The sequence below is a fragment of the Macrosteles quadrilineatus genome, unplaced genomic scaffold (genome assembly GCF_028750875.1).
Source record: "Macrosteles quadrilineatus isolate MER2022 unplaced genomic scaffold, UCM_ALF_1.0 Scaffold_11__1_contigs__length_5352618, whole genome shotgun sequence".
NCBI lineage: Eukaryota > Metazoa > Arthropoda > Insecta > Hemiptera > Cicadellidae > Macrosteles > Macrosteles quadrilineatus.
In genome coordinates this window covers 3,710,038-3,736,149 of record NW_026542604.1, presented here as the reverse complement: position 1 = coordinate 3,736,149, position 26,112 = coordinate 3,710,038, and the positions used below count along the sequence as shown (strand labels likewise).

The window sequence follows — 26,112 nt, the reverse complement described above, 5'->3', positions numbered from 1 at the left end:
CTCAATGCTCGCTGTTTATAAATTTAGCAAATTGGACAAAGCTACCACTAAATGATTGTTGGGAGAGCACGTTAATGGCATCAATTCACTACTTTTACCCAAGTCCAGTATATCATCATAATTAAATTTTAAAGATGAAATATATTTTCATTGTTATCAAGACCTCCGTTGCAGCGTGGAGGACCGCTGGGTAGCTGAGTGGTTTAGTGTTCGCCTGGTTATACATAGAAGTTTTTGGCTCGATCCTGATAAAAGACAGTAACATAATGATAGGCTGAGTTGGAATCGTGCTTGGCATTGGGCTCTAAATAAATGTTCCCGAAAAGTCTCCATTTAATCACATTATCCTTTAAATACACACCCTGATAAGCGTCGTATGAATCTAATGTAATCCAATAAGTATATTTTGGCAAGAGGAACTGAGAAGCACTGCGAGTAGGCCTACTTGTAAGACTGTCATGTAATAAACAATGTAAGGAGAGATGCGCAGCCTAGTCGGTGCGTGACGTACATTACAAAGTAAAATTACTCGGTGGATTGCGCGATAACGGAATAAAGGTCCAGCGCGCACAATGCACTTCCCGGCGAAGCGCGCAACCGACCACCTCGGCGCTGCCCAATCAATTATCCGTTGGAGAAATGTTTGGAGGGTTGCTACTAAGTAGGGTAATTTTTTTTCTTGGCGTACAGCAAACATTTGTGTGTGTTTTGATCAAACCCGATTATTGGCCTATATGAAATTCACTAAAATAAAATAGATTGAAGACATGATTTAGTGTTTTTTACGCTTTTTGTAAGGGTGGGTGGAATTGCGTGTGGTTTAAGTTAGCTAGTTCAAACATGCGGGGTTTCAATTAAAGTTTCTGTATGTGAGTCACTGTGCATTTGACGTTCGTAATGTGTTTTTTCCGACTGCAATAAAACAATTATCACATTTACACATGTTAATGTATGACTCCTTAAGTTTCTACCTATTGGGTACTTTTTAATATTTATTGCTGTAGAACTGCCCAAGTCTAGCCTCAACAGTAATCTAACGTCAACATGTGTTTTATTTTATTAGCTATATTACCCATTGACAAGTGTCATCTTGGTCCATCCAAATTCGATCCCGCGTGATATTGAACTATCATCCTCCAATTTAAATACCAGCAACACATCGCCTACCCAGGTTTGTGAAACAAGATAAAAGAAATGAAAATTTGAACACACTATTTCAATAGACTTTGCAGATATAAATAAAATTAAACCCTTGGTTACTTCTGGTTACTATTATATTTTTTGTAATTCGGCATAAAAAGAACTTAGTGTTTAATAAAACTTTAGAAGGTGCTGAAACACCACGTGTGAAACAGCAAAAATATTCCATATCGACTTAAACTGCTTAAAGCCACATTTTGGACACCCTGTTCTTTCGACCTCCCGCGTGTGTTCTGACGTCTGTCTTCGCAGTTTTATTTTTAGAACCCCTCGTTTTCACCTGACAGTGAGATGACAACTTATTTGAGGACTCTTCAACCGTAGATCGTCCTACCTGAGGCCTGAGGCAGGTCCAGGTCCAGTGGAGGTTCCTGACCTCAGCTGGTCGTGGTTCTCAGTAGAGTATCCGTGTATTGTGAAGGCTCTTTACAAATAGGGACATAATGTGTAGCGTGTTGGGCGCTACGGGGGTTCGACCCGCTGCGGGTTTTGAAAAATATAGTCCCGTGGAAGTAGTATAGCCGAAGATCTCTTTAAGGAAGGTTCTAATCTGAGTACAATCGTGTTTACCAGGTTTGGATTAGGTTTTTGCACTTCAGGGTAAGGGCTGTTCTTGCTGGGCGTCTGGACGAGTTTTTCAATTGTTTGTTTGGTTTTTTAACGTAATTTGTATTTTCCAAGGAAGCGGTCTAAAACCTGGTCTTGTTACTATCAACGTCAACCCTTTGTAAGATAGTATCTATCTATCTATCTATATATTAATAGGCAAGCATGTTTCTTTAAAACCTTTTTTCTCAGCTCGTGTGCATTGCAGGAAAAATCTACTCATACTGTTAGAAAGATATTTTCCTGTAGATGTGCAGAATCCCTTTAAAAATTCAAATAGGCAAAAAAATAAGCACAAAAAATGAATTTGAAATTTAAAAAAATTAACATGGGTATTATGGGTTGCCATGCTGGTGACGAAATAACAACGAACCATAAACAGAAAATCAAAACAAATGTAAGAAATTCCAATCACATGTTTTATTTACAGTGTAGGGTGAAAATAAAGAAGACTGTAAATAACATATTTTTGGTCGAGTGTTCGACCACGGGACGACCTCTAGTCATTAATTATTAGGTGAGATATATATTCTCATCTACACCGAATGCATTAATCCAGACCGAATGCATTAATTCATATTGTAATGAGTGTTGGTTTTAGTAGTATATTATTATATATTCGTAATTAAATACAAATTGAAGTAATATCAATTATTTTTTTCAGTAACAGTATTTTGAAATGGTTTGTTGACTCTAGCGACTGGAGTGCTCGCCTACAAATATGAGGTTGATGGTTCGATTCCATCTTAATCGATTCTGGACCTTAATGCTATTTGCCATTGGACTATAAATGATAATGCTAAATGACAAAATTTCGACGTTACATAGTACCTATCTAAAGCGGCGTTCCCAGACAAAACGACGTATGCAAATGGTGTTGAAACAGGTGAAATTAATTTAAACTAAACCTACACGAATTAAATACAAATCTCTTTATATCTGTGCAGTTCTTTTACAAACTACCATTGGCGAAGGAAACTGAAAAAAGACAACAGTCAGAATAAGTCTACTAGAAATAAAACGCATGTTTAACTAATTTAAATTGAACTTTTTCCACTGGCGATTTGTTACATAAAACACTTATGAATTACATAAACCGCAACTTGCGTAACCGAGATGCACATAATTGCAATGTTCACTATCAGTTGAGTTGGCATTATACAAATGGCTGAGTATGAGTATGTGTGATAAGGCGAGTATGTTGTACGTACGCACACACACACGCACACGCGCGTGCTACTTTCTAAACCTCTCCTCTCACGTCACAGCGTCAGCCACAGGACAGGTGTTGCTAGACGCAGGTGCGGAAACCTTTGTGGTGTTTATAAATAAAAATTGTCTTTGGACGTCATCGGGCTCGAAATATATGTTTTTCAGCACTTATAGATTGACTTCGCAACAGAAAAATAAAGATTTATGGATTTCGATTTATGGTGATCGACGTAAAATAATGAACAACACCATTGATTAGAAAACGAAATAGTTTCTACACACAATGACATCACCATAAAATAATATATGGACTTTTAAACCCACCTAACTTAGCCAATTGCTTACTTTTTCATTCCACTATGTTCTATTTGAATATAACATACAAATAATCGTAAAATTACTCTCGTAAAGTAGGCTACTCTAAAGTAGTGGAGGAGAACCTCCATTACAATACTGTAAACCAACGTAACGTCAAGTCAAAGGATCGTTCCCTAAAAAACGCAAAATAATCCAATGGCGTGACAATATTCAGTAATAGGTATAGAGCACTGGTGTGGCAATTGTTAATTGTCAATTCTAATACGATTCCAACAATTAATTGTTGCATTGTTATTAATCTCTAATAATAATGAAAGTATAGTAATATTTTAAATACCATACCAAGAAAGTGGCATGCATTTCTTATTCATGTTCATTTATTGTGACTTTATAAACTAATGAAATTGTTAAAGGTTTGTTTTCGTATAGTGTAAAAAACTTAATCGTGTTACGTAACGCCAACCTTTTTTTAGATAGCATCAACTGATACATCTTGGCATTTTATTTTTGTTTCGATTTTATTGTGATGCATCGAAGCAATTGCTACATCAGCATCTCTCACGCTACTGTAGCAATGCAGCAATGTGTTAGATGCCATCTAGACAGGCATGTGAGGGGTTTGGCGCCGCGCCGTGACAATGTAGGGGATGCTGCAGCTACTGTTGACTTCTGGGAACACTAGACTCCAGATACAATCAAGACATTCATAGTGGCAATGGTAGCCGTTATCTCTCGTTTCCATGGCTTGGCGACGATCTGATAAGGGAACACGCTTTCTTCAATCATAATACCTTGCAGAACACGCATGCACGGTGCGTTCTTATTTACATAAGCCAGAGTTGGAGGTATTCGTTGTGTGGATTATGTGTTTGTAGGTTATGTGGGTTACACGGGGGGAAATTGTAAAAATTTTATTGCTATGTAAATGGAAGAATGAAAATTTTAACTGTGGGAAAAACTAAATTCACACTTTTAAATACACTGAGTATTGCGTCCGACATTTTGGAATATGTTACGTATTTTGCTAATTGAACACTTTTGATCTTAGCAATTTGTCAAATAATTTATTAGTTAGTACTAATTTAATTTATATTTAAATATATACTTTATATAACTAATTTAAGTATAAAGCGTTTATGGACGTATGATTGTAGCAAAAAGTAGTCTTCTATAAATACACTTATATTTTACATTTTTACTTGTACAAGACTGTGAAAAATATGTTACAATGGCAATCTATTTCGAGTTCTGGAAGATTTGTTTCTTTATTAATAGGCCTGTGTTAAATACGCATGAAGTTTTATTTTAAAATATCGAGTAAGGCCAGGGAAGCGAAACCCCTAAATAGGTATTCTATGACTTAAATTTAGTTTGAAATAAAAATATGCAGTATAATTGACATCTAGAGGTAATGTGTTTTTTTACGTCAATAAACCCTTAATTAAAGTGACCAGTGAAATTAAAACATTTGATCTGAATTTATGTACTATATTTATTTACGTTTAAAATTTAATTTGTATATTACAGTTGTACACATTTTTAGAAAAATGTAAAAAGATTGAGTAAACAAAATATTTAACGACATTAAAACCTGGAAACTGATAAATTGTGTCAGCTATTCCATCACGAAATTGGAATGCTATTTTATCAATCTTTCCATATATTACCAATTCTTCCCCTTTCTTGGGTATTCACATTGACCTAGATATATTATTCCACAACGTACGACTTTACATTCTTGTCGAGTAGAAACATGTCCCACCAGCCCTTGCTGCTATCCTGGGCTGCGTTTCCGAGAAGAGTATATTGGTGAGACTAGTTCTATTGTGTGACTCGCTAATCCCTTAATTCCTGCCCCAAACTGAACATAAGGCAACTATTTGCAGTCAATGTTTTCTCCACAATTATAAATTGTCACGTTGCATATGCTATGAGTGAAGACTCGGAGATGTGTGGGTAGTAAAGTAAAATATGGAACTAAAGTTAAATATTTTAAGGGTTAAAACGGCCTTTAGAAAATTTTATGCTTAAGAATTTTTTTGCGGATTTTCATGGATAAATTAAAATGGAATCCAAAGACAATGATTAATAGTAGGCTAAACTTTACGGTCTAAACAATATGTTTCAATATCTATTAATTTTTTGTTTGATTTAAATAAATGGTGCTAAGTTAAAATCATTTAGACACCATGAGTCCATAAAAACTTTGTTCGGACAAGTCCTCGATTGCTAAAATAAAATATGCTAAGCCATAAAAAATAAAGTAAAGCTGAAGATACCAGCGGTTCAAAATTTTACGAACATAATGTCTAGTTTACATATTGAAAAGACGGACTCAAATGGCATTTTCCCAACCGTTAATTCAACGAATGTAGGCTATTAGAAAATTTGGTGTTTCAACTATGACCCAAATGCTATTCCTATGTAAAATAATATTTAGTTTAATGTATGTGGTGGGCTTTTAACATTTTCAGCTTTTCACGTTCTAATCTATAAGTAAACATGAGATGTAATCATGCAGTTTTGTTTCCCTAATACAGTATGTTGTTTATGAAACCCCATCGCGAAATTTTGAGTTGATTAATGGAAAATCCAATATAAATAACATCTTCTTAAATTTATACTTCATATTGTTTACGCCTACGTTATAAACTAGTTCGTGATATATTAAGGGTTTGTCAGTGACTAAGTGGTAACCTTATCGGATTCAATGAGTTTCATAACTAAATTAAAATAACTTCATAACTAAAATTTCAAAAATATTTAAGTATTCCAACAGCATTTATCGAAGATAATAAACGTAGTATCATTTATAAAAAATGATAAAATCCACTTTAACTTTCACAATCTTCCCCCTCCGAGCGTACGTTGCACAAGACGCCACGCGCCGATATCTCGTCAAATTAACTGGACGATATTACACCGGATATCCGCTACGTAATCTCTATCCAGAAGATATCCACACAGCTGATTACTAATCCGAAGAGAGCGGACGTGTAGTAATCGCGTAAGAAAGGACAATGTCTTAACTTTTAATGGGTAAATTATTCAGCCTATCATGGTCTTATGGACCGCAGAATAGTTAAATGAAAATAGCTCATTTCGTGTATAAAAAATATACATAATAAAAAATACAAGTGTAATTTTAATAGTTGTAAAAATGAGCTAAAATATAGATTTATGTGGGTACTGCTTTGGGGTTCTGAACAACAGTTTTTGGTATAGTTTAAACCCAGTAGACATCTCATCACCATGTTCAATTTTTGCATAGACTACTAAGATACTAGAGGGGACATTGCATTTATATTACCATCTGTATTAAGTTTCTTACTGAAAGAGATCATAACCGAATAAGTATTTTGCTGAGTGTGCTAGTGTCAGTATTTTTTATTTCCTCCATAATTTTTCAAAATAAAAATGCTAAAAAGTGTACAATAAACTAACTGTTCTTCCAGTTTTGGTTTGATCAAAATGTAGATACAACAGGAAGTCAGTTGACCACAACAGCAAACTGTCGGAGGTTCTATTCAATTACGTCGATATGAATACTTATGAATACTGAATATTGTCATTGCTATTAGATAACTCTATGTGGACCTATTGCATAATAGACAATCTGAGGACTAAAATCGATTTGTATTCCCTCTTGAAAATGCCAATGGCCTACTGACAAAATACTTTTATGGTCTTTCGTGCCGGATATTTTACAATAGGAATTTAGAAAAAAACTAAAACAAATATGAAAACATAATTTTTTTCTAAACTTTTTGACTTTCTCAGCTACTTTACGTATTTCACCATTGCACAATTTCCCCAAATCCACCAACCCATACATCTTACAACAAAGAGACAGACCGAGGACGATAACGAGTAGGAGGCCGTGTCACCGCGGTCGCGGATGTTGTAGAGAACAGCTGAAAGTTAAGTCCGTAGATAAGATCTAGTGTAGACCGCTAACAAGTAGCCCGGCGTGTGTGGGTGGGCCAAACCGGCAACAATGCGCGTGCGCAGACAGGCTACAATCAAACTATCATAGTGCAGCGCAGTCGCAGTAAAGTGCAACGGCGCAGTGCGCCACGACGCGAGATGGCGCTGGCTGGTGCAATCTGGTATAGACTTTGAGGTTACGTTTGAGTATTTAAGTTGCTAAAGATGGTTAAACTTCGTAGCTGTCCATTATGTACACAGCGAACTGCTATATTTGTGCACATATGCAAAAATTGTTAGTTTCCTAGCTCTGAATGATGGACGTAGCGAAGTGCTAACCAAGAAACAACCAGCGATATAATTGCATTTTTTTAAGTTCAAACTCAATTTACTGTGCTTCGCTCCCCATAACATGTATACTCCAGTAGCAAATGGGTTTAGTAAAAAAAAATATTAGATTAATAGAACCTAAAGCAGGCCCTATAATAAATAGTTCACTCAAATGAAAGACACAGTAAAGAGTTTAAAAAATACATAATCGGTTCGACGATTTTTACAATGTCTACCGTTAATCAGTGTTCTTACATTTGTCCACGCGCACCGTCACTACTTCTCTGTGCATACACGGTTAATTTCGCACAATTAAAATCTGTACTTGGTCAGGATCCCGCCACATAAACAAGGAGCGACCAGTTATCGTACAGTGTAGCCCTGCACCGTAAGAAACCGTGGGGTACAATTAGCTTTTAATTATTGTACCCCACAACAATTATTGTCAGCGAACCATGGGCGTCACCGTCTTGGCGATGTGAACAGACAACGGATAATTTATCGTTTCCCTCCGAGAAGACACGGAAGGCGCGAGAAAAATATGGCACTGGACGATGAATTTCAAATTTGACACGGGAAAACTCCCCGGCCGTGTCGTTTTGCCAACGTAACACGTCCGAACAAATTGTTTTGAGCACCGTCAGTGACCACGAGTCTGGAATTAAATCAGGCTCGAAAGGAAATGTAAATGTACGACTCCACCCAGACGGAATTGAGGTGAAAATTATTACGCTTTGTTGTTTTGTTTGACAGCTTAATTTAAACGGCTACAAATCATTTTGCATTTTGAAAACGAGCTATGAATAAATACTGTGTTGAAATTAAATACTCGTATGATAAACTGTCACATACACAGTTTGTAACTGATTCATTGTTTTTCTTCACGATACAACATAATTGTTTTCTTGATCTAAAGATAGAAACAGTAGTTTGTTAGCACTCAGACTAAAGATATTCTTCAACCTGTTGCGATATGATATGCTATTTAATAATGACAAACTTCCTACATAGAAAATATTTCAACCGCACATCAATCAACTGATTAGCACAATTTTTACACTTATCTTGCAATTTGTTCGGAAGTGGAGCAAATTAATAGGGTTAAAGGCAAACAGAATTAGAGGCAGTTAAGCTAATAGCCGATGTGGCTAGCAGGGCGCGCCGAGCGAGCTATCGATTACAAGGCAATAATTATCCGGTAAGCCTCTAATCACGGTAATTAACATAGTTGCGTGAACGTCTCAATCTGCGACACTAGCGATCTGGCGTACAGCGGCGACTTGGACAATTAGCTGTACACGGCCTGCAGATTATCTTACCGACAGTTCACGGCGGTAACGTAAATTTGTCTTACGGAATAGGTGAAGAGTCGTAAATGTATCTTCTCATAATAAACCTATAGTATGATTACACACAGACTTGAGTCGATCTTATTAGCATTAGTGGTATACCAGCAGATTATCTTACCGACAGTTAACTGTGGTAAAGTAGATTTAAGTTAAGTTAATCTATATTTTTATAAGGACTCATAGATTGAACATACGCTTTTACTAATGCACCTATATCCACATTGGCTTCTTACAAAAGTATTATGTTACTTTTGAAAAAGTTTCTGGGAGTTATCAAATCAAACACCAGTAAAGAGTGATCTCTTCAACCGAGAATTTTTTTCTAGAATAATATATATGGTCTCTAAACCACCTGGTTGCAGCATTATCACCTTAAAGCTATTGGTGAATGGCGGGATTTGAACCAGGACAGTTTTTTTTAAGTAGCAACATACAATAACCACTATAAAAGCCGTCATAAGTACAGTATTGGTACACCGAAACCTTTCGTTGAATTTACCTAATAATAAATTTGCTGTACAAAATGATGTACTGTCTTTAGAAACTCTTAAGCTTTGTAAGTATCCACTTACCCAATGCATCCCGGGTGTGTACTGGGGTTGCACCTCATACACTCCCATGAGGGTGGGTTCCGTGTTCTGGCTACAGCAGCGACTCCCACCTAGCTCCTGGACCTGCACGTCATGGTCCTAGAGGCTGTCCGCTCCTCCACACCTGTAGGTAGACACTACAGTCAAATACAATGTTGCACTCTCCATCAAAGTCAATACAGTCAAATATGATAAAGAGCACCTGCAGCAATGTTAGGGTACAAAACGAAACGTGATATTCAGGCAAATGACTGGAGAGTTTGCGATTGTTCCTGCAGTAAAATTTGTCACACGTATCATTGCCAACCTGATTATCTTGTTGTCCCATACCTCTAGTTTTAAGGCAGTTGAAAGATAGCATCATAGCTATGCTACTGACCATTCAAAAATTACCTCAGGGAAACCTCAAATCCCTTGACCGTTCCCAAACGTCCTAATACCTCCAACGATTCTTCAACCCTCACTTCACCATCACTTAAATCTCACCACAGAACATCTCACCAATATGTCAAGTCAAAACATGTAAACTCGCATCAATCACAACAACTCAACAACTACAATGAACTAGGACTAACCTTCCCCTCCAACTAAATAAAACCAGCTACCTCACCACCAAAAAGATACCGTTTGCCAAACTGTAGAACAGCTCTAGCTTCAAAATATTTTCATCACAAGCCAAAGGTGCTCCGCCCAATGCTAGAAAAGGCCATCGGCCTAGAGAAACTTCTTTCCACCCACTGGAAATTTATGATCACCACCGTAGGAGAGGTAGAACTCCAAGAGTTAAAGGTTAGAGTTAAAATATAAATTTAATATTAGCGAGTCATAAAGAATACTGAAATTCATTTTGTCAGATTTGTTCCACATGTAACAGAGTTTTTCGAAATAAATTCGAAAGATCAAAAGCCATCTTCAACATTTTACACCCCGAACGCGTTTCAAAGAATTGTTTTGAACACGAAATGTTGGTAAACACGATGAAACCGTGTGATTTAAATGGCCAAACGTCGGCCGCGACTGTCGGGCGGGATTTATGAACCGTCGCAAGATCATTAGTTGGAGCGAAGGGTAAAAAGCACAAAGCAGCAAGCAGTAGCATTGACAAATCCCGAGCCTGTAGAGGCGTTGCGGCTGAAACCCGTACGTTCGGGTCACTTTCCTTTAATTAGTCGACTAATTGGTCTAAGCTATTCACGGCTGTATGGTGTATATTTAGCATGATAGGTTCACGCCTGCCAATGCCTGGAAACATTCTGCGACGACCAGACGAGTGGCTCCAACTCCTACACCGTTGGTAACGTGGAATTTACATATATTTTGGATTTTAATTTTTATAGTAAACTAGCGTAGATTTAACGTACCTATACGTTTATCGTATACATCGTTGATTCTATAATCTATCCTTTCTAAGAGTAGAGTAGTCTTTTTTATTTTTTGGAAACATTTAGTTGGCATTACAACTTTCAAAAGATACTAACAAGAAACACATATTAAAAGATACATTTTCTTCAGACTTTCAAATAAGAAGAGTATTTTACTTTTTTTCAAAGTCAGTGCTACAAGCCATTTTAGACTTATATATCTCTAACTATACGAATAACTGCTCTTCGTGAGAATTGTCCATGTCATGGTTGTTCCCAATTTGCTACATAAATCTTATAGCTGTATACAATAATATATACAAATACTCACCTAGGCCTATATCAAACAAACGGACTAAAGCCAACGCTAACCGACCCACAGAGGCCTTTGTCCGTTAACGCGTTTGCAGCAAAGCCAAGTGAGATAATTAGTAATAAATATACATGAGGTAAGAAATGGTATTAAACAAACGGCCACGGCTTGAGACATCTTTATTTTATTGTGTTATGAATACGAACGATCAGTGTAGGGGCGTGTTGTTTTGACTGGTTATTATTGTTCGTAATTAAAGCGCAGGTCGATAGTTAATTGGTTTGTAGACCGGGAGCTACAAAGATAATTTATTAGGACGTGTTAATTCCAAAACTGTCCCGGTTGGAATCGACACTGTGATAACTGTAAGGTGAGTGACTCTACTGAATACGCATTCGTTTATTACATTTCTGATGGGATTAGATGTGCAGTGCACAAAGTAACATTTATTAGCCGAGGAAATGTTTACACACAGCTCAGTTGAAAGAAAACAATAATAATAATCATTGAAGAAACGTCAAGTACATAATGTTTTTGAACAATTATTAATCCATGCAATGATCTACATTTTGTCAGGTAAAAACAACAAAACAAAACATTAAGGTGAATTAATAAAAAGCAATCGATGACTTTCAATCAATCAACCAGAAAATGTGGCATAGAAACTGATTCTTAACAGTTAATTCTTATTTAGGCCTACCCTAGGAATACAAATTAATACCTAATCTATTGAAAACAATGGTTTTCGATGCAGTTACAAACAATTCCTGAACCAAGGTTTTCAACACAAAGTAAACAGTCCCAAGCTGTCACTCCAAGCTGTGGACGAGTTTCCGAATTTACGTCCTCATTTAATTTACCTCCCATTGTTTGAGGGATTACACGCTTAAGTTTTAATTATGCCTCCACGTCGACATCTTGTTCAGCCCGCTATCAGTGACACATCAGCCCAGCAGACATAAGTCTTCTTCAGCACGTACTCTGGCAATTACGGTACCGTTTAACGTGGTCCGTGCCAGTTTCCTGCGAATGAAATATGATGCGGCTTTTAGCTCGGATCTTTCCGGCTGAAGCACTCCATGAATATTTCAGCCCCAAATGTGGCTACTTAAATCTTTATTTCTCTAATACAATCGCACCTGTAATTCTGCTCTATAGTTTATAGGTCGTAAACCCCGCGGAATGGGCGGTTTGCGACCTCTACAAGAAGTTAGGTGTTGTAGTTTTCGTTTATATCTGCGATGGTTAATTCATTAGGCCTTAAGTTTTTAAATACTTCCGTCAAATTAAGGTGGTGTTCTGTTACGAACAAAATAATAGGGGTTTAATTCGCAAATTAAGTTATTTTATTGCTAACTGACGACTTTTTAAACCTTCTTATACGTTGTGGTGATTTAAAAAGATAGAACTGATTTAGAACGAAAAGCCCATATATATATACCGTGTTATATTTAAGTTAAAAGAACCACACAACAGTTAATTCCAAAGAAAACCCTATATTGACTAACAACCCAAAAACAAGAAGCCGTTGGTTCACTCTTTCAGAACGTTGATACAAATATATTTCGCACGATCGACAAAAATTTAAATTATAAATGCACGATAAGCGCTTGAAACCGAAACTATACATATTAAACTTAAATGCACAGGTATGGATACTCAGTTATTTGATTGACTTTTGGATAATGAAATACCGTAATCTAATATATATGGGTTCGTTATCATATGAATTTTATCTACTGATAATAAATACCTCGACCCCTCTATACCATGTCTGAAGTAATGAGGAAAACGATTCCGGAAACAAATAAGGAAAACAAATCTATATGGGCAAATTATATCTTATTGTTGTTCAAATAAAACATAGATGAATTATCCAATCACAGAGTGACTACTGTTAAAACTATGTTTTCTCTCTAATTTTTCGATTCATTCTTTACAGGTTCCAAATATTACAATACATTGGCCTTAAAATTTGGTTAGGTTAAAAATACGGTGATTCCAACGAAAATCAGCCATTTAACAACTCTAGAGGATCAATTAGTTATATTTTAAAACTAGGTACAACTGTTATCTTGGGATCAGCATGTACCTATTGATCATTTCATAGTCAAAGGTATTTTAGGTAACAACACTCTCAGAGTTGAACAGTGTTGTACAAAACAGTGTATAAAAATTCAGCTCTTCTTTAACTAAGAAGTTATCAAGTAGCCCGATATTCTTAACTATTGCAGGATAACGACTCATTAACAGCTGACTATCAGCTGTTTTGTTTGTTTTGTTGTAATTACGCCAGGGGTTACTAACACACCATACATTTCTGTTGTTTGCATGTCATTGAACCATTGTCACCAGAAAGGTTCATTTTTACGTGTTTAACAGATTTTTCAATGACACGCAAATTTAATTCACGAATTATCACATTACCCCGGTTGCAACGCAACTAACGTACGTGTACGATATACCAAATCGGTTAAAAATTGTATGTCTATTTTTGACACCATTATGCTCTATGCAAGTAGACGAAATTTACATTATTCATGATATACCTACTAACAGATTATCAAATTGCATTTAGGAATTAGTTTTGGCGTTATCCTCAGGCTGTTCATGCACACTCTTCACAAAAGATACACACTAATCCACAAGTAGGCCTACTTCACTGACACTATTTAAATGTAATTTGAATTATTATCGTTAGCATGTACACGATTGTTAATACCAATCGATAATCTCGAGGATATGCTGTAGCGCCATCATGACAACAGAATAAAATACCAAATTTACCTTACAACATATAAAAGTCATTGTGCAATTTCACAGAGAATTATAATTCCTCACAAGAATATAAATGTTCACCTGGATAAATTTATACGATAATGAAACTTTAACAATCTGGGATTAAGTCCAATATCTTGTTCGTACGTATTATATATTATATCGTGGTTTATATTGCCGTGATTGGCTCAGAGCAGGGGCACCTCATTACCAAGTTAAGTGAACATAAACTTAATTGTTTTCACTTTCCCTGTTTATAGCCAGTTTCAAATGATTTATGAACGCCTATAAACGACCGTCGGCCGTACCGCGGCTCTTTTTACACGCGAAAATCGCTAATCGATGCCTTCATTTCTAGTGCTTTACGGTCGAATTTCGTTTCCAAACAATGCATATTTATGAACCAATGTTGATTGTCCAGAAGCCTATTGTGAGTTTAACTATTGTTGATGATAAAAAAAAATTGATAGCGTAAGAAAATTTATCATCAATTTTCGTGATGAAATGAAGAAGTAACACAAGTTAGCCCATCATTTTGTAATGAATAATTTCGGCATAATCTCTCAGCATAAATTACGAGCACCCTAAATAGAAACTGTTCGCAACCCACAAAAGAACTCAACCTGTTTTCACGCTAGAAATCGGACAAAGTCTTTAAAAGGGATTAAATTTAACGAAAATCCAAATTTTGACGGATATTAATAGAAAACAACAACTAAAACACAAATCATCAAAAATAGGACGGCAAATACTCATAAAAATCGCCGTTCAAAGTCGCGCTTCTCAGTTTACACGTTACGTCATAAATAATTCAAAGGCAATGTTCGCACGATTTATGACGTAGTTGGGTGACGTGATTTGACATGACGTGACTTTGGACGTTATCAGATGTTATGTTGGTTTACCGGCTCACGCTGCACGCACCCGAAATGCCAATCACGCTGCGCATTAACATCTTATTTATGCTCTTGAGGTTTTATACGAATTTGGCTTTTAGTGGAGACCGTGGAAATGCAAGAGTCCTAAATAAAACAGCTGAGTGGATGGGTTAAAATTCTTGTCAGGTCGCCGGTCTGATACTGCAAAAATTAATAGTTTTTTTAGTTCAAAGATCTGCTTGTTTGTAATGCAGCTACTCATCACCCTCATCACACAGCTATTCTCAATTCATATTTATTGGATTAATTAATTCTTCAGTTGCGATCCCATTTCATAACAGGAATATAACTGTAACTTCGTAAACGATGGATGATAAATTGTCAGATGTTCAATTTCGATCACGGATTACACAAGACTTACTTGCACGCATTACATTGAACCTTAAAAATAAACAACACTACTTCATATAACAGTTAGAAACAGATGAGTGTATCGTTTGCATACGCCTAAATCTATATCAACGATTTTAAGCCTTAATTAAAAGTAACAAAACACTACCAACATAGGCGATTCAACTATTCGGTTAGCATTTGAAAAATCTGTAAAATTTTGTGAACTTTAAATTATTGACATTGGCATACCTAAATAACTTCTTGGTCAGAATTGTACGAGTTATTAAATATACAGAAAATAAATAAAAATAGGTATGTTGACTCACAAGAAAGTAAATATAATTATACTAGGTAGCGTTCGCAGAGGCATCCACAAAATTGAGCGGAGTCATCAAGGGTTCATATTATATTGTTTTTGTCATACTGCAGTAGAAATAGTTATTTGTGCAACTAGTGAGAAAAGTGAGCAATTGACTCACTCGAGAGAAATCCTTACTCACGAGCCGTAGGCGAGTGAGGAATGGTTTCTCGAGTGAGGCAATTGTACTTTGAACTCGAGTTGCACATTATACTTTTCCTACAGTTACCATAAAACAAATAAATTGGTGAAGAAACATAACCTATGTTTACACAGAAGTGAACTTTTAATATAACATTTAACGTGAAGTGACAAATACAACAGTACTTGTATACTGTTAACATTGTCTCACTGATGAGCGAATTGGCCACTTTGCTTTCTCAAATCAGTGAGAGAACATGTACATTGTTAGGTAACTGTAGGAAAAAGTCGTTTTTAATGCAGGCGTTGCGGATCTAAAGTAGCATTTTTACTCTTTAGGGAGTAAAAATCGTTTTTTAGCCTCTATGGAGTTTCAAATATCAGCTGTTTTCAACTCAGTTGTAAATTTCGATTGTAAACGATTGCATGTATCGAAAATATGTATCGATTCGTGCTTTATAAACATTTTTACCTACAGTTTTAAGTGAAGACAGATTGTGCGGATATAATTAATAGGATAATTAGTTTGGCTACACATTGTTTTGTAGTGAAGGGGAGTAAAAACACTGAGATGTCATTTTAGGTCTTTTTGGAAGCCTGCATTTACATTTCAAGTTTAAAACCTCTGCGATGGTCATTAGCTTTTTCTCAAATAGGGCGTTACAGTTCCAGCTAGTGATAATCTAGAAATCAACCCTTACAGTTTCGGATTCAACCATTTTGGCTGATTCAGTAACTGCATTAGAGGACTTCATGTGATGGTGATTATATAAGGGAAAACACAAAATATATGGCAATCTCTCAAATCTGCTACCTTCATAACAACTCAAACATAACTAACCAGCCAATTATCTTAATATATTCGGTAAAAAAATTGTTTTTTTACAATATTAAATATATAGATTGACTTAAAAGCAAGCAATAAAGCAATCCGGTGAGCACTCCGGGCAGCTCAACTTTACTACTTCCTTCAACACTTCCTACGTCACGGACCTGTTTCCCTCCCTTCCAATAGCATTTTAGGATCACAGATACCTTAATCTAATCGTCATAAAAAGTTCCCACACTCCGGAATGCTCGCCTTTACTACTTCCTTCACCACTTCCTACGTCACGGACCTGTTTCCTTCCCTTCCAATAGCATTTTAAGATTGCAGATACCTTAATCTAATCGTCTTAAACAGTTCCCACACTCCAGACTGCTCGCCTTGCCTACTTCCTTCACCACTTCCTACGTCACGCACCTGTTTTCCTCCCTTCCCATAGCATTTTAGGATTGCAGATATCTTAATCGAATCGTCATAACGGTTCCCAAACTCCGGACAGCTCGCCTTGACTACTTCCTTCACCACGTCCTACGTCGCGGACCTATTTTCCTCCCTTCCCATAGAATCATAGGATTGCAAATACCTTAATCTAATGGCCATAAACAGATCCCACACTTTAAACAGCTCGCCTTTACTACTTCCTTGACCACTTCCTACATCGCGGACCTGATTCCTTCCCTTCCAATAGCATTTCAGGATTGCAGATATCTTAATCTAATCGTCATAAACAGTTCCCACACTCCGGAAAGCTCGCCTTTACTACTTCCTTGACCACTTCCTACATCGTGGACCTGTTTTCCTCCCTTCCTATAGCATTTTAGGATTGCAGATATCTTAATATAATCGTCTTAAACAGTTCCCACATTCCGGACAGTTCGCCTAGACTACTTCCTTTACCACTTCCTACGTCGCAGACCTGTTTTCCTCCCTTCCCATAGCATTTTAGGATTGCAGATACCTGAATATAATCGTCATAAACAGATTCCACACTCCGGACAACTCGCCTTTACTAATTCCTTGACCACTTCCTACATCGCGGACCTGTTTCCTTCCCTTCCCTTAGCACTTTAGGATTGCAGATACCTTAATATAATCGTCATAAACAGATCCCACACTTCGAACAGCTCGCCTTTATTACTTCCTTCACCACTTCCTACGTCGTGGACCTGTTTCCCTCCCTTCACATAGCATTTTAGGATTGCAGATATCTTAATCTAATCGTCTTTAACAGTTCCCACACTCCGGACAGCTCTTCTTGACTACTTCCTTCACCACTTCCTACGTCGCAGACCTGTTCCCCTCCCTTTCCATAGCATTTTAGGATTGCAGATACCTGAATATAATCGTCATAGACAGTTCCCCCCCCTCCAGACAGCTCGCCTTTACTACTTCCTTCACCACTTCCTACGTCGCAGACCTGTTCCCCTCCCTTTCCATAGCATTTTAGGATTGCAGATACCTAAATCTAATCGTCATAAACAGTTTCCACACTCCGGACTGCTCGCATTTACTACTTACTTCACCACTTCCTACGTCACGGACCTCAAGCTAGTGTCGTCATTTTATTATATTTATGATACATACCGTTTCTGTTCTAATATCTGTGGAATAATGCTATCAGCTATTTCTTTATTACTGCATTCAAAAGACAACAGCTGATCATATGGCTTTGTTTATGTGTCAAATACTGCTTCCATAAGGATAACATTGAAACTTTTGAGTCCCAGTGGGGCGGATTCCTGAGAGACTTTTTTAACGCCATATAGATGTTGGCACTCACCGATATGGTCTTTATCAGCATGCAAAATTTGAAAACGATTGATCCAGCCGTCTAGGAGGAGTTTGCGTATTACGAAATGCATAAGAGTCGACGTATAAGAGCTTCGCTCGCTTCGCTCGCTCCGCTCAATAAAAGATCGACCACGCTTGGGCACTCGTAAAGTGCGTGAATTGAGAACTACTAGGAATGACTCCCAAAAAAACGCTGTCCAATATGTTATATGTGGATTATATGTTTATACATACAATTCTAGCTTCATTTAATTCGAACAATAACAAAAACACTGCAAAAATAAAACATCGTTGCGTTGTTTCGCCGAAGCGTGGTTTGATGTTGATGCAAACGCAAAAATAATTGGTAAACGCCGCACGTTGACTGAAGTGAGGCACATTTTGTTTGCGGAGAACACACAAAACGCGCGCGTTCTGAAATATTAACACACCTGATGCTTGTATCTCTGCTGTTGCTCTTTTTCAAAAATAATTTCAGGATCTTTGTTCGTTAAAATTTATTTTTAACAGTCGTTGCTCATTAGCCTAATAGAATTTTCGCTATAAGAGGTGTAAAAACAAATCCTAATAAATTTAATAATTTTTTTGCTTCAATAGAATTCCAACAAGATTTGTTTTTTCTTCACCTAAGGCCAAATAGAATACAATCCACCGAACACAAAACAAGGTTTTCTTATATCAAATTGATAAAAGGGTATGCGGTGCTAATGTTTTCTTTCTACGTTACTTAAGTTTACGGCACATTTTGTTTGCGGAGAACACACAAAACGAGCGCGTTCTGAAATATTAACACACCTGATGCTTGTATCTCTGCTGTTGCTCTTTTTCAAAAATAATTTCAGGACCTTTGTTCGTTAAAATTTATTTTTTAACAGTCGTTGCTCATTAGCCTAATAGAATTTTCGCTATAAGAGGTGTAAAAACAAATCCTAATAAATTTAATAATTTTTTTGCTTCAATAGAATTCCAACAAGATTTGTTTTTTCTTCACCTAAGGCCAAATAGAATACAATCCACCGAACACAAAACAAGGTTTTCTTATACCAAATTGATAAGGATATGCGGTGCTAATGTTTCCTTTCTACGTTACTTAAGAAGTTTTCTATAAATCCAATATTGTTGGCAAATCAATGTACTCAATGTTGCTCAAATGTGAACAAACGTCTGTGCTAAAGTTATTAGGAGTTTGATACATATTAACATAATTAAATGCTGATTCAAGTAGTCATCACGAATGTCGTACTGAAAAACTAAAACAAAACAATTAGGCATCATTGATCAGCTGATTTTGAGGACAGAAAATCGTGAACTAAACATACACTTCACCTGTCATCAAATTGTGAATGTGAATAGAATGTTTTTAAAAATGCGACCACCACTTCTGAGCTATTGTAGCCTACCTATGTAACAAAACCAGAACACCAGTAACATTTGGAATGGTCGCATATAAAGAAAGTTGAGGAAATACACCATTAAAGTGGTCATAAACAGACAATTATGAGTGTAATATATGTGTGCAATCTTCATCTGATGCGCCGTAGAGCATTGTTGGACTCGTTGCACTTCGCTCTAATGCATATGTTCACACGCCGTGGCGGAGTTAAGCCCTTGTAGAATCATGTGTTGGATTTATTGTTTAATATTTCATATCAGCGTGGTTACAAGGCTTGAGAACGATTACGGTTAAACTGGTGTAATAGAGACTTCACTAGTAGGAGGATTTACATGTTTAGGTATGAATATTGGACTCAAACTGATGTTGATTTTGGTGTAAGTACAAAGTAAATGAAGTGTGATGATGCATATCAGAGGTTACAAGTCTAAAAAATAGCTTCCCAAAGAATTATTTTAATCTCTTTTAAAATGTCCATGTTTTTTAACACAATACATCAATTTCTCAATTACATGCAAACGGATTTGAGTAGAAAATATTAATTTCGTGATCTACATTAAATTTTTAATAAATAATAATCATTGAAAATGTTGGAGGATAAATAATTAAAACTTCATTGTAAATAGTTCCAACGATTAAAATTAAGGCCTTTGATAAAAATAAAGAAAACATTCTTTAAAAACATAGACTGCTGACTGGCGCCAACAAGTTTTTAAATTTGAATGTTTGTTTACCGATTCTTGAGTTTGGACTATTGCATTTTCTACACACGGTATACAAGAAGGTAGCAACATATGTTGAAAACTGCGCAACTCTATAAGCTTTCCAATGCTACACTATTGATGTTTAGATCCACTCATGTGTCTCTTTAGTGGTTTGAAGACTCAAAAACATGCGGTTTTTACATTCTAAACATAGATAATAGGCATGTATTTAGCAAAACTTTTGTTTCAGTTTGAACAGAAAAAACTAAAAAACAGTAAAAAAGTTACCTTTTTTTGTAGTATTCAAACCGCTAAAACATAAGCAGATGCAACCTCAATAGTGTAGTATAATGTTTGGAAAGCTTATAAAATGGAGCAGTTTTCAACATATTTTGCTACCTTTTTCATATTTTTTTTCTTTTCAATAATGATCTTATACAGCACGGAATGAATGAATGGACGAAGGAACAAATTATTTACGTTGTATAAAAAGGATTTTCAGCCAATTTTTGTACTAATCTCTTAAAAAATTATAATTTGCATCGTTTGGAGATCCATTGATTTAAAATCTATGTACTTTAATAACAACCACTTATAAAATAACAAGTGGTTGGTGAATAAATTGCGGTTTTGTATTTTTAATTTAAGCAATTGCGTTTGAATGAAAAAATTAAACTAATATTAATTGAGACCTACACTTTAAGATCAACAAACTAGGCCTACATCTAAAATGTGGTGTAAAAGAATAAAGATTAAAATAATAAGACTGCACATTATCTACTTCTATAACAGAGTTGAAAATACAAAATAATAATAAATGAAGTTTATTCCTTGTGATGACCATACAAAACGCCTTATGACAGTGCATTGGACATTGAGAAGGTCATCGTCCTGTTTCATCTCAAGAAAAGTCAATAGCTTATTGATGGTTCAAAACTGGACCTGGCTGTCCTTGGTCATTGGGTTTTAAGAACGATCTCGGCTAAAAAAACAGCTGATCCCAGCCTTTCAGTAATTGCAAATTGAACAATATGCTCACTCACTCAGTACTCGTACTGTACTCTATGTATTTTGGTTAAAATACTCAGGATGAAAAAAATGTATGGGCATATATTTTCTGTAGCCTTAATATAAGTAGCCTATAGAATTTTGTTGCTAATGGTCATTAACATGTCAACATATTTAATAAACGACATTTCTCCCATTTGCTTGTCCTTTATCGGATGGAGATAAATTTCTGATCAGAATAGATTTTTTTTAAATCCACTTTTCCGTTTTTCATGGGTTTTTATGGGAAAATAACATGAGTTACAATGACTTTTGAACCATAAGCGATGAGAGTAACTATAATTTTTGCACTATTTAGTTTAGAATTAGGTATAGACCATAACAAATAAATTTCTAATCAGAATCGATTTTTTAAACCCATTTTCCCGGTCTGTATTGGCTTTTATGGGAAAATAACATAAGATAAAATAACTTTTGAAACGTAATTCTTACAGGAATGGGAAGGGGGTCGCACTATTTTCTTAAGAATTATAAGGACCATTTCATACTAACTTCAATCAAAACCGGCTTTTTTCGAAAATACGATTGTCTCTTATTTTATTGGGAAAGAACATAATTTACAATAACTTTTGAACCATAATGTTTATGGGAAAATAAATTGTACCATTTTGTTAAGAATTTGAAGAGCATGAATTATATTGCATTCAAAAGCTTATGCGTGAAAATAAAACAACATAAAAACGTGTTTAGTATGTATAGATGAACAAGTAGATATGTATAGACTAAATAAAGAAGCCATGCACAAACTGGGCTGGCCAAAATATAAATCACTCAACCAACCGAGGCAGGTTTTCAATTTCACCCCTGATCACTATCAGAGACGAAATAATTAAAACTGTGATGATGCTCGATTTTAAATGCAAACTAAGTGATTTATAACTTGATTCGCTGTCTACACTACTGACTAGAGATTATGTAAATAGCTGACAGTGGAAAATGTGATAGTTATTTCAAGAGTAATTCTGTTGAAGTTAAATTTCAACTATCATATACTAGGCTAATGTAAAGCCAACACGAATAATACGTTTTCGTCACATTGTAGCAAAAACATTAGTTTTTAATGCATGCGTTGAGGGTCTAAAGTAGGATTTTTACTCTCTAGCGAAATTTCGATTGTGGTAATCGTATTGATCGATACTATTTATCGATTGATTTATTAGGTAAGGGCCTCTTGTTGTCGATTGCTTGACATTTTGATAGGTTATCTTTACATAAAAATGATTTCGATTTCTAGCTTTGGTTTTGTTAATGAATGATGCAATATGATGAAAAATATAGTTCACCACACGGGTAAAAATGAATTTTTAACCCTCGCTTTTCCGACAAAAACTTGACCTCGGGTCAAAAAGAGTCCCTATAATTCCTAGTGATGAAATATACTATTGTGTATTGTTCCAACAGCGTTATCGGCGTATCTATAGAGCATTTATTTTATTTTTTTATTTGCATGTTTCTACTCTAGTGCTTTTTTTACTTTTTGAAAAAGGACGGCCCAAACCCCTACGGGACAGTATTTGTCTTACATATTATTTGCTTTTTGATACATATTATTATCATTATCACATTAAAATATGATTAAAAGGCAGCAAAGAAACAACACATAAACATATCTATCATGCAACTTTAGCATAGGTACATATCTTTTGTTGAGTCAAAAAATATTGGCAAAATGTATGATTGTCGGATATTGCTTTCATACACTTACATGCATTATACATCTAGATGTATTGAACATCATGACAATACTTATTATGAGTTAATAAGAAGTCGTAGAAAAGTAAAATCCGAAAGTTAACGGAGATCCTTATAAATTGTAAATAGTATTTTTATTTTTATTATAAACATTCATGATCGTGACGCAGCCTTTCCAGCTTATGCTGGTATCTAGGAGGAGTTAAAAGTCCGGGTTTTATTCCTAATAGTTCAAATTTTTTTCACAACAATTACCGTACATACATCGTCAACGTCCAAATGACAATTTGAAAAGTTATATTTATTGTGATGGATACAGTGTACATATTAAATGAATTAAAACAATATAGAATGATACAAAATATCTACAAATGAATACCCAGATGTAGACCTATTAGTATTATAGTTTTTTTATTTAGTTATTTATTTAGTTATTTATTTATTAGTATTTATTAGTTATTTATTAGTATTTTTTTATAGAGCTCTCGGTTCCACCAACACGCAAATTAATATACTCTATTACAATCCGATTAATACTAAATATAAAGTATATGGAAGTTAATAATTCTAAATTAACATCGATTTTATATTCTCATACTAATTTAATTTTATTCCTAAACAGCGCTCGAGATTTGTGTAGTTTATTAAGTGGAAATAACCCGTTTCATACCTATACTAAAATATACCCATTAACACTTTAAATGCATTAAAATTTTCGGAAAATTCATTTGTGTTCACTCTTATTAGGCTACACATAAGTTTAGGTTTTTGCTCTAAATATAATTTATTCTTTTACGACCTACTAATATTTTAATACAACTATTATACTTCAATGCGTATCTACATTGATTACTAAAATTAAAAATAATCTATTTGCTGAACTCGAAATAATTTATAATAATTTCAAGCTATGCCGTTGTGTTCAGAATCACAATTTGAAACAAATTTTGTCATTTTTATTACTAAATTAGACCAAATTTTATTATCATTGATTTAGGGCCAATGTATTTATTTATTTATTGTAGAACTGATGAGAGTTTTTGTAGAAGCATGTTTATTGAATTTGAAGAGTTTTGTAATCATTCTACCCTTTCTGACATTTCCAAATGCATGTACTATTGTCAAAAGAAAAATACATATTCATATTCTTATTTTTATTCCAACTATCAATAGTAAACTTTTAAGAAAATCATGTAAGGTCAAGAATATATAATTTATGCAAGCTCTATTTAGAATTAATCGTTTAAGTTGTAAAAAAGAGAAAAGAGTGTTTTTAATTAATATTCTAACATAATATTAATAAATTACCTACAGTAAAACAGATCCGGATCAGAATTTTACACGGCTATTACTTATCTTACTTTACAGAAGTTTATAAGATATTATTCAAAATACAAGCCATAAGAAATATAATAAATTAGAAATATGTTTGTCTCTTTTACTTGGGCCGCCCTAACCTTCAATGATTTGTAAAACGCATCTATAAAGTAACATGACCTTTGGCCCATGCAATAAATAAGGCTTTATCTAATATTTAATTTTAGAATTTAACTTATAATTTCCAGGGCGTTTAAAGTGCAATTGAAAGTTTTAAACTGAAAACTAATTTTTGTTTATAAATGTGAATTTGCAATAGGCTACGTATAATTGTTGTCCGTAAATTAACGTAAAATATAAATTTATAAAAGGAAGCTATGCACTACTGTTGTGCAAATACAATCCAACATTAAATGTAATTGTATTAATTACATCTCTAGTCTTTAACTGTCCTTTTAATGTATGTATATCTTTGTTTATTTTTATATTGTTATATTTTAAAGTATTATATTTTTTTATAAGTTAATAAAACGCATTAAAAATAAACTTGAGTACAGTATGTGAAATATTAAGTAGGCTAACTATGGTGATACATTACATATTACAATTTCATATTACTCTGATTTATAACTTCAAACATGGATAACACTTACATATATATACATACACTCAGATATATTCTCAATAAATAAAAATGTTGATCTTATACTAATTTCTTAAATAAATGACAATTTAACTATCAATACAAAAACAAATGATGTAAACATTGCACAAGCTACTTACCACCGTGGAAGACTTAGCACCAAGACACTACACACTTCACAACCAAGTTCACTAGACACCTAAATATCACTGGCATACTCATAAAAGCTTGATTAAAAATCCAATGTGTCCTATGAAAAAAGCGCGTTAATTAATAGTGCTCACGTTGCACTCGAGTTTCGCGTAGTGGCTCGCGCATGTGCCGGGGACGACCGAGGATGAGCGAGTGTGCGCGAGACAGCCGAGCAGCGCTGCAGCGGCCGCCGCGAGAACTAAGCACAGTGGAGGGGGAAGAAGGCGTGGCCTGGGTGGTGGGGATGGGCGGGGCGTCGCGTAGAGGGGCGACAACTGGAATATTGAATGAGATTATTTTGTTGTCGAGACAAATACACGGCCCAGCCATGTCGCCGCTGTTCGGTTCAATTGTACCACTGGTTTAGCTGTGGGATTTTCACTTTTTACAGGATTGGGTGTTTAATCTTGCGAGTTGAGAGTGTAATATTAGGCGAAGTAGATTATTTATTTTGCTAGACGTACCTTTGATCATTGACTTGAGTAGGCCTACTGAAGTAGGCATCCCAGTTATATGGACTTGTTGTCAATTTGTTTTTATTAGAAAAGAATGCATTGAATGAGCCACTCGCAGAATACATTAGGCCTACACTACAGTACAAAATTCTTTCTCCTTCCATATTTTTTTTCCTGAGATATTTGATAGTTGAAAAATATGCTATAGAATATTAAAGCTAACGATCCTTTCACTTCGTATTTGAATATTCTATATTCTATAGGAATCTTATCTTAA

At 35.2% G+C, this 26,112-nt stretch overlaps 1 protein-coding gene across 3 annotated transcripts in view; it reads right to left on the bottom strand.

Annotated features, from left to right (window-relative positions):
- The window catches only part of LOC129004752 (LIM/homeobox protein Lhx9-like), a 90,916-nt gene extending 65,393 nt beyond the window's left edge, over positions 1 to 25,523 (bottom strand). For all 3 annotated transcript variants that reach the window (XM_054433363.1, XM_054433366.1, XM_054433364.1), the window contains exons 1-2: positions 25,329 to 25,523; positions 9,515 to 9,656 (exon numbers count right to left, since the gene is read on the bottom strand). In XM_054433363.1, the coding sequence (XP_054289338.1) occupies positions 9,515 to 9,562 (48 nt within the window). In that variant the 5' untranslated portion in view covers positions 9,563 to 9,656; positions 25,329 to 25,523. The remainder of the gene's footprint in view (positions 1 to 9,514; positions 9,657 to 25,328) is intronic.
- Between the last annotated feature and the right edge of the window lie 589 nt (positions 25,524 to 26,112).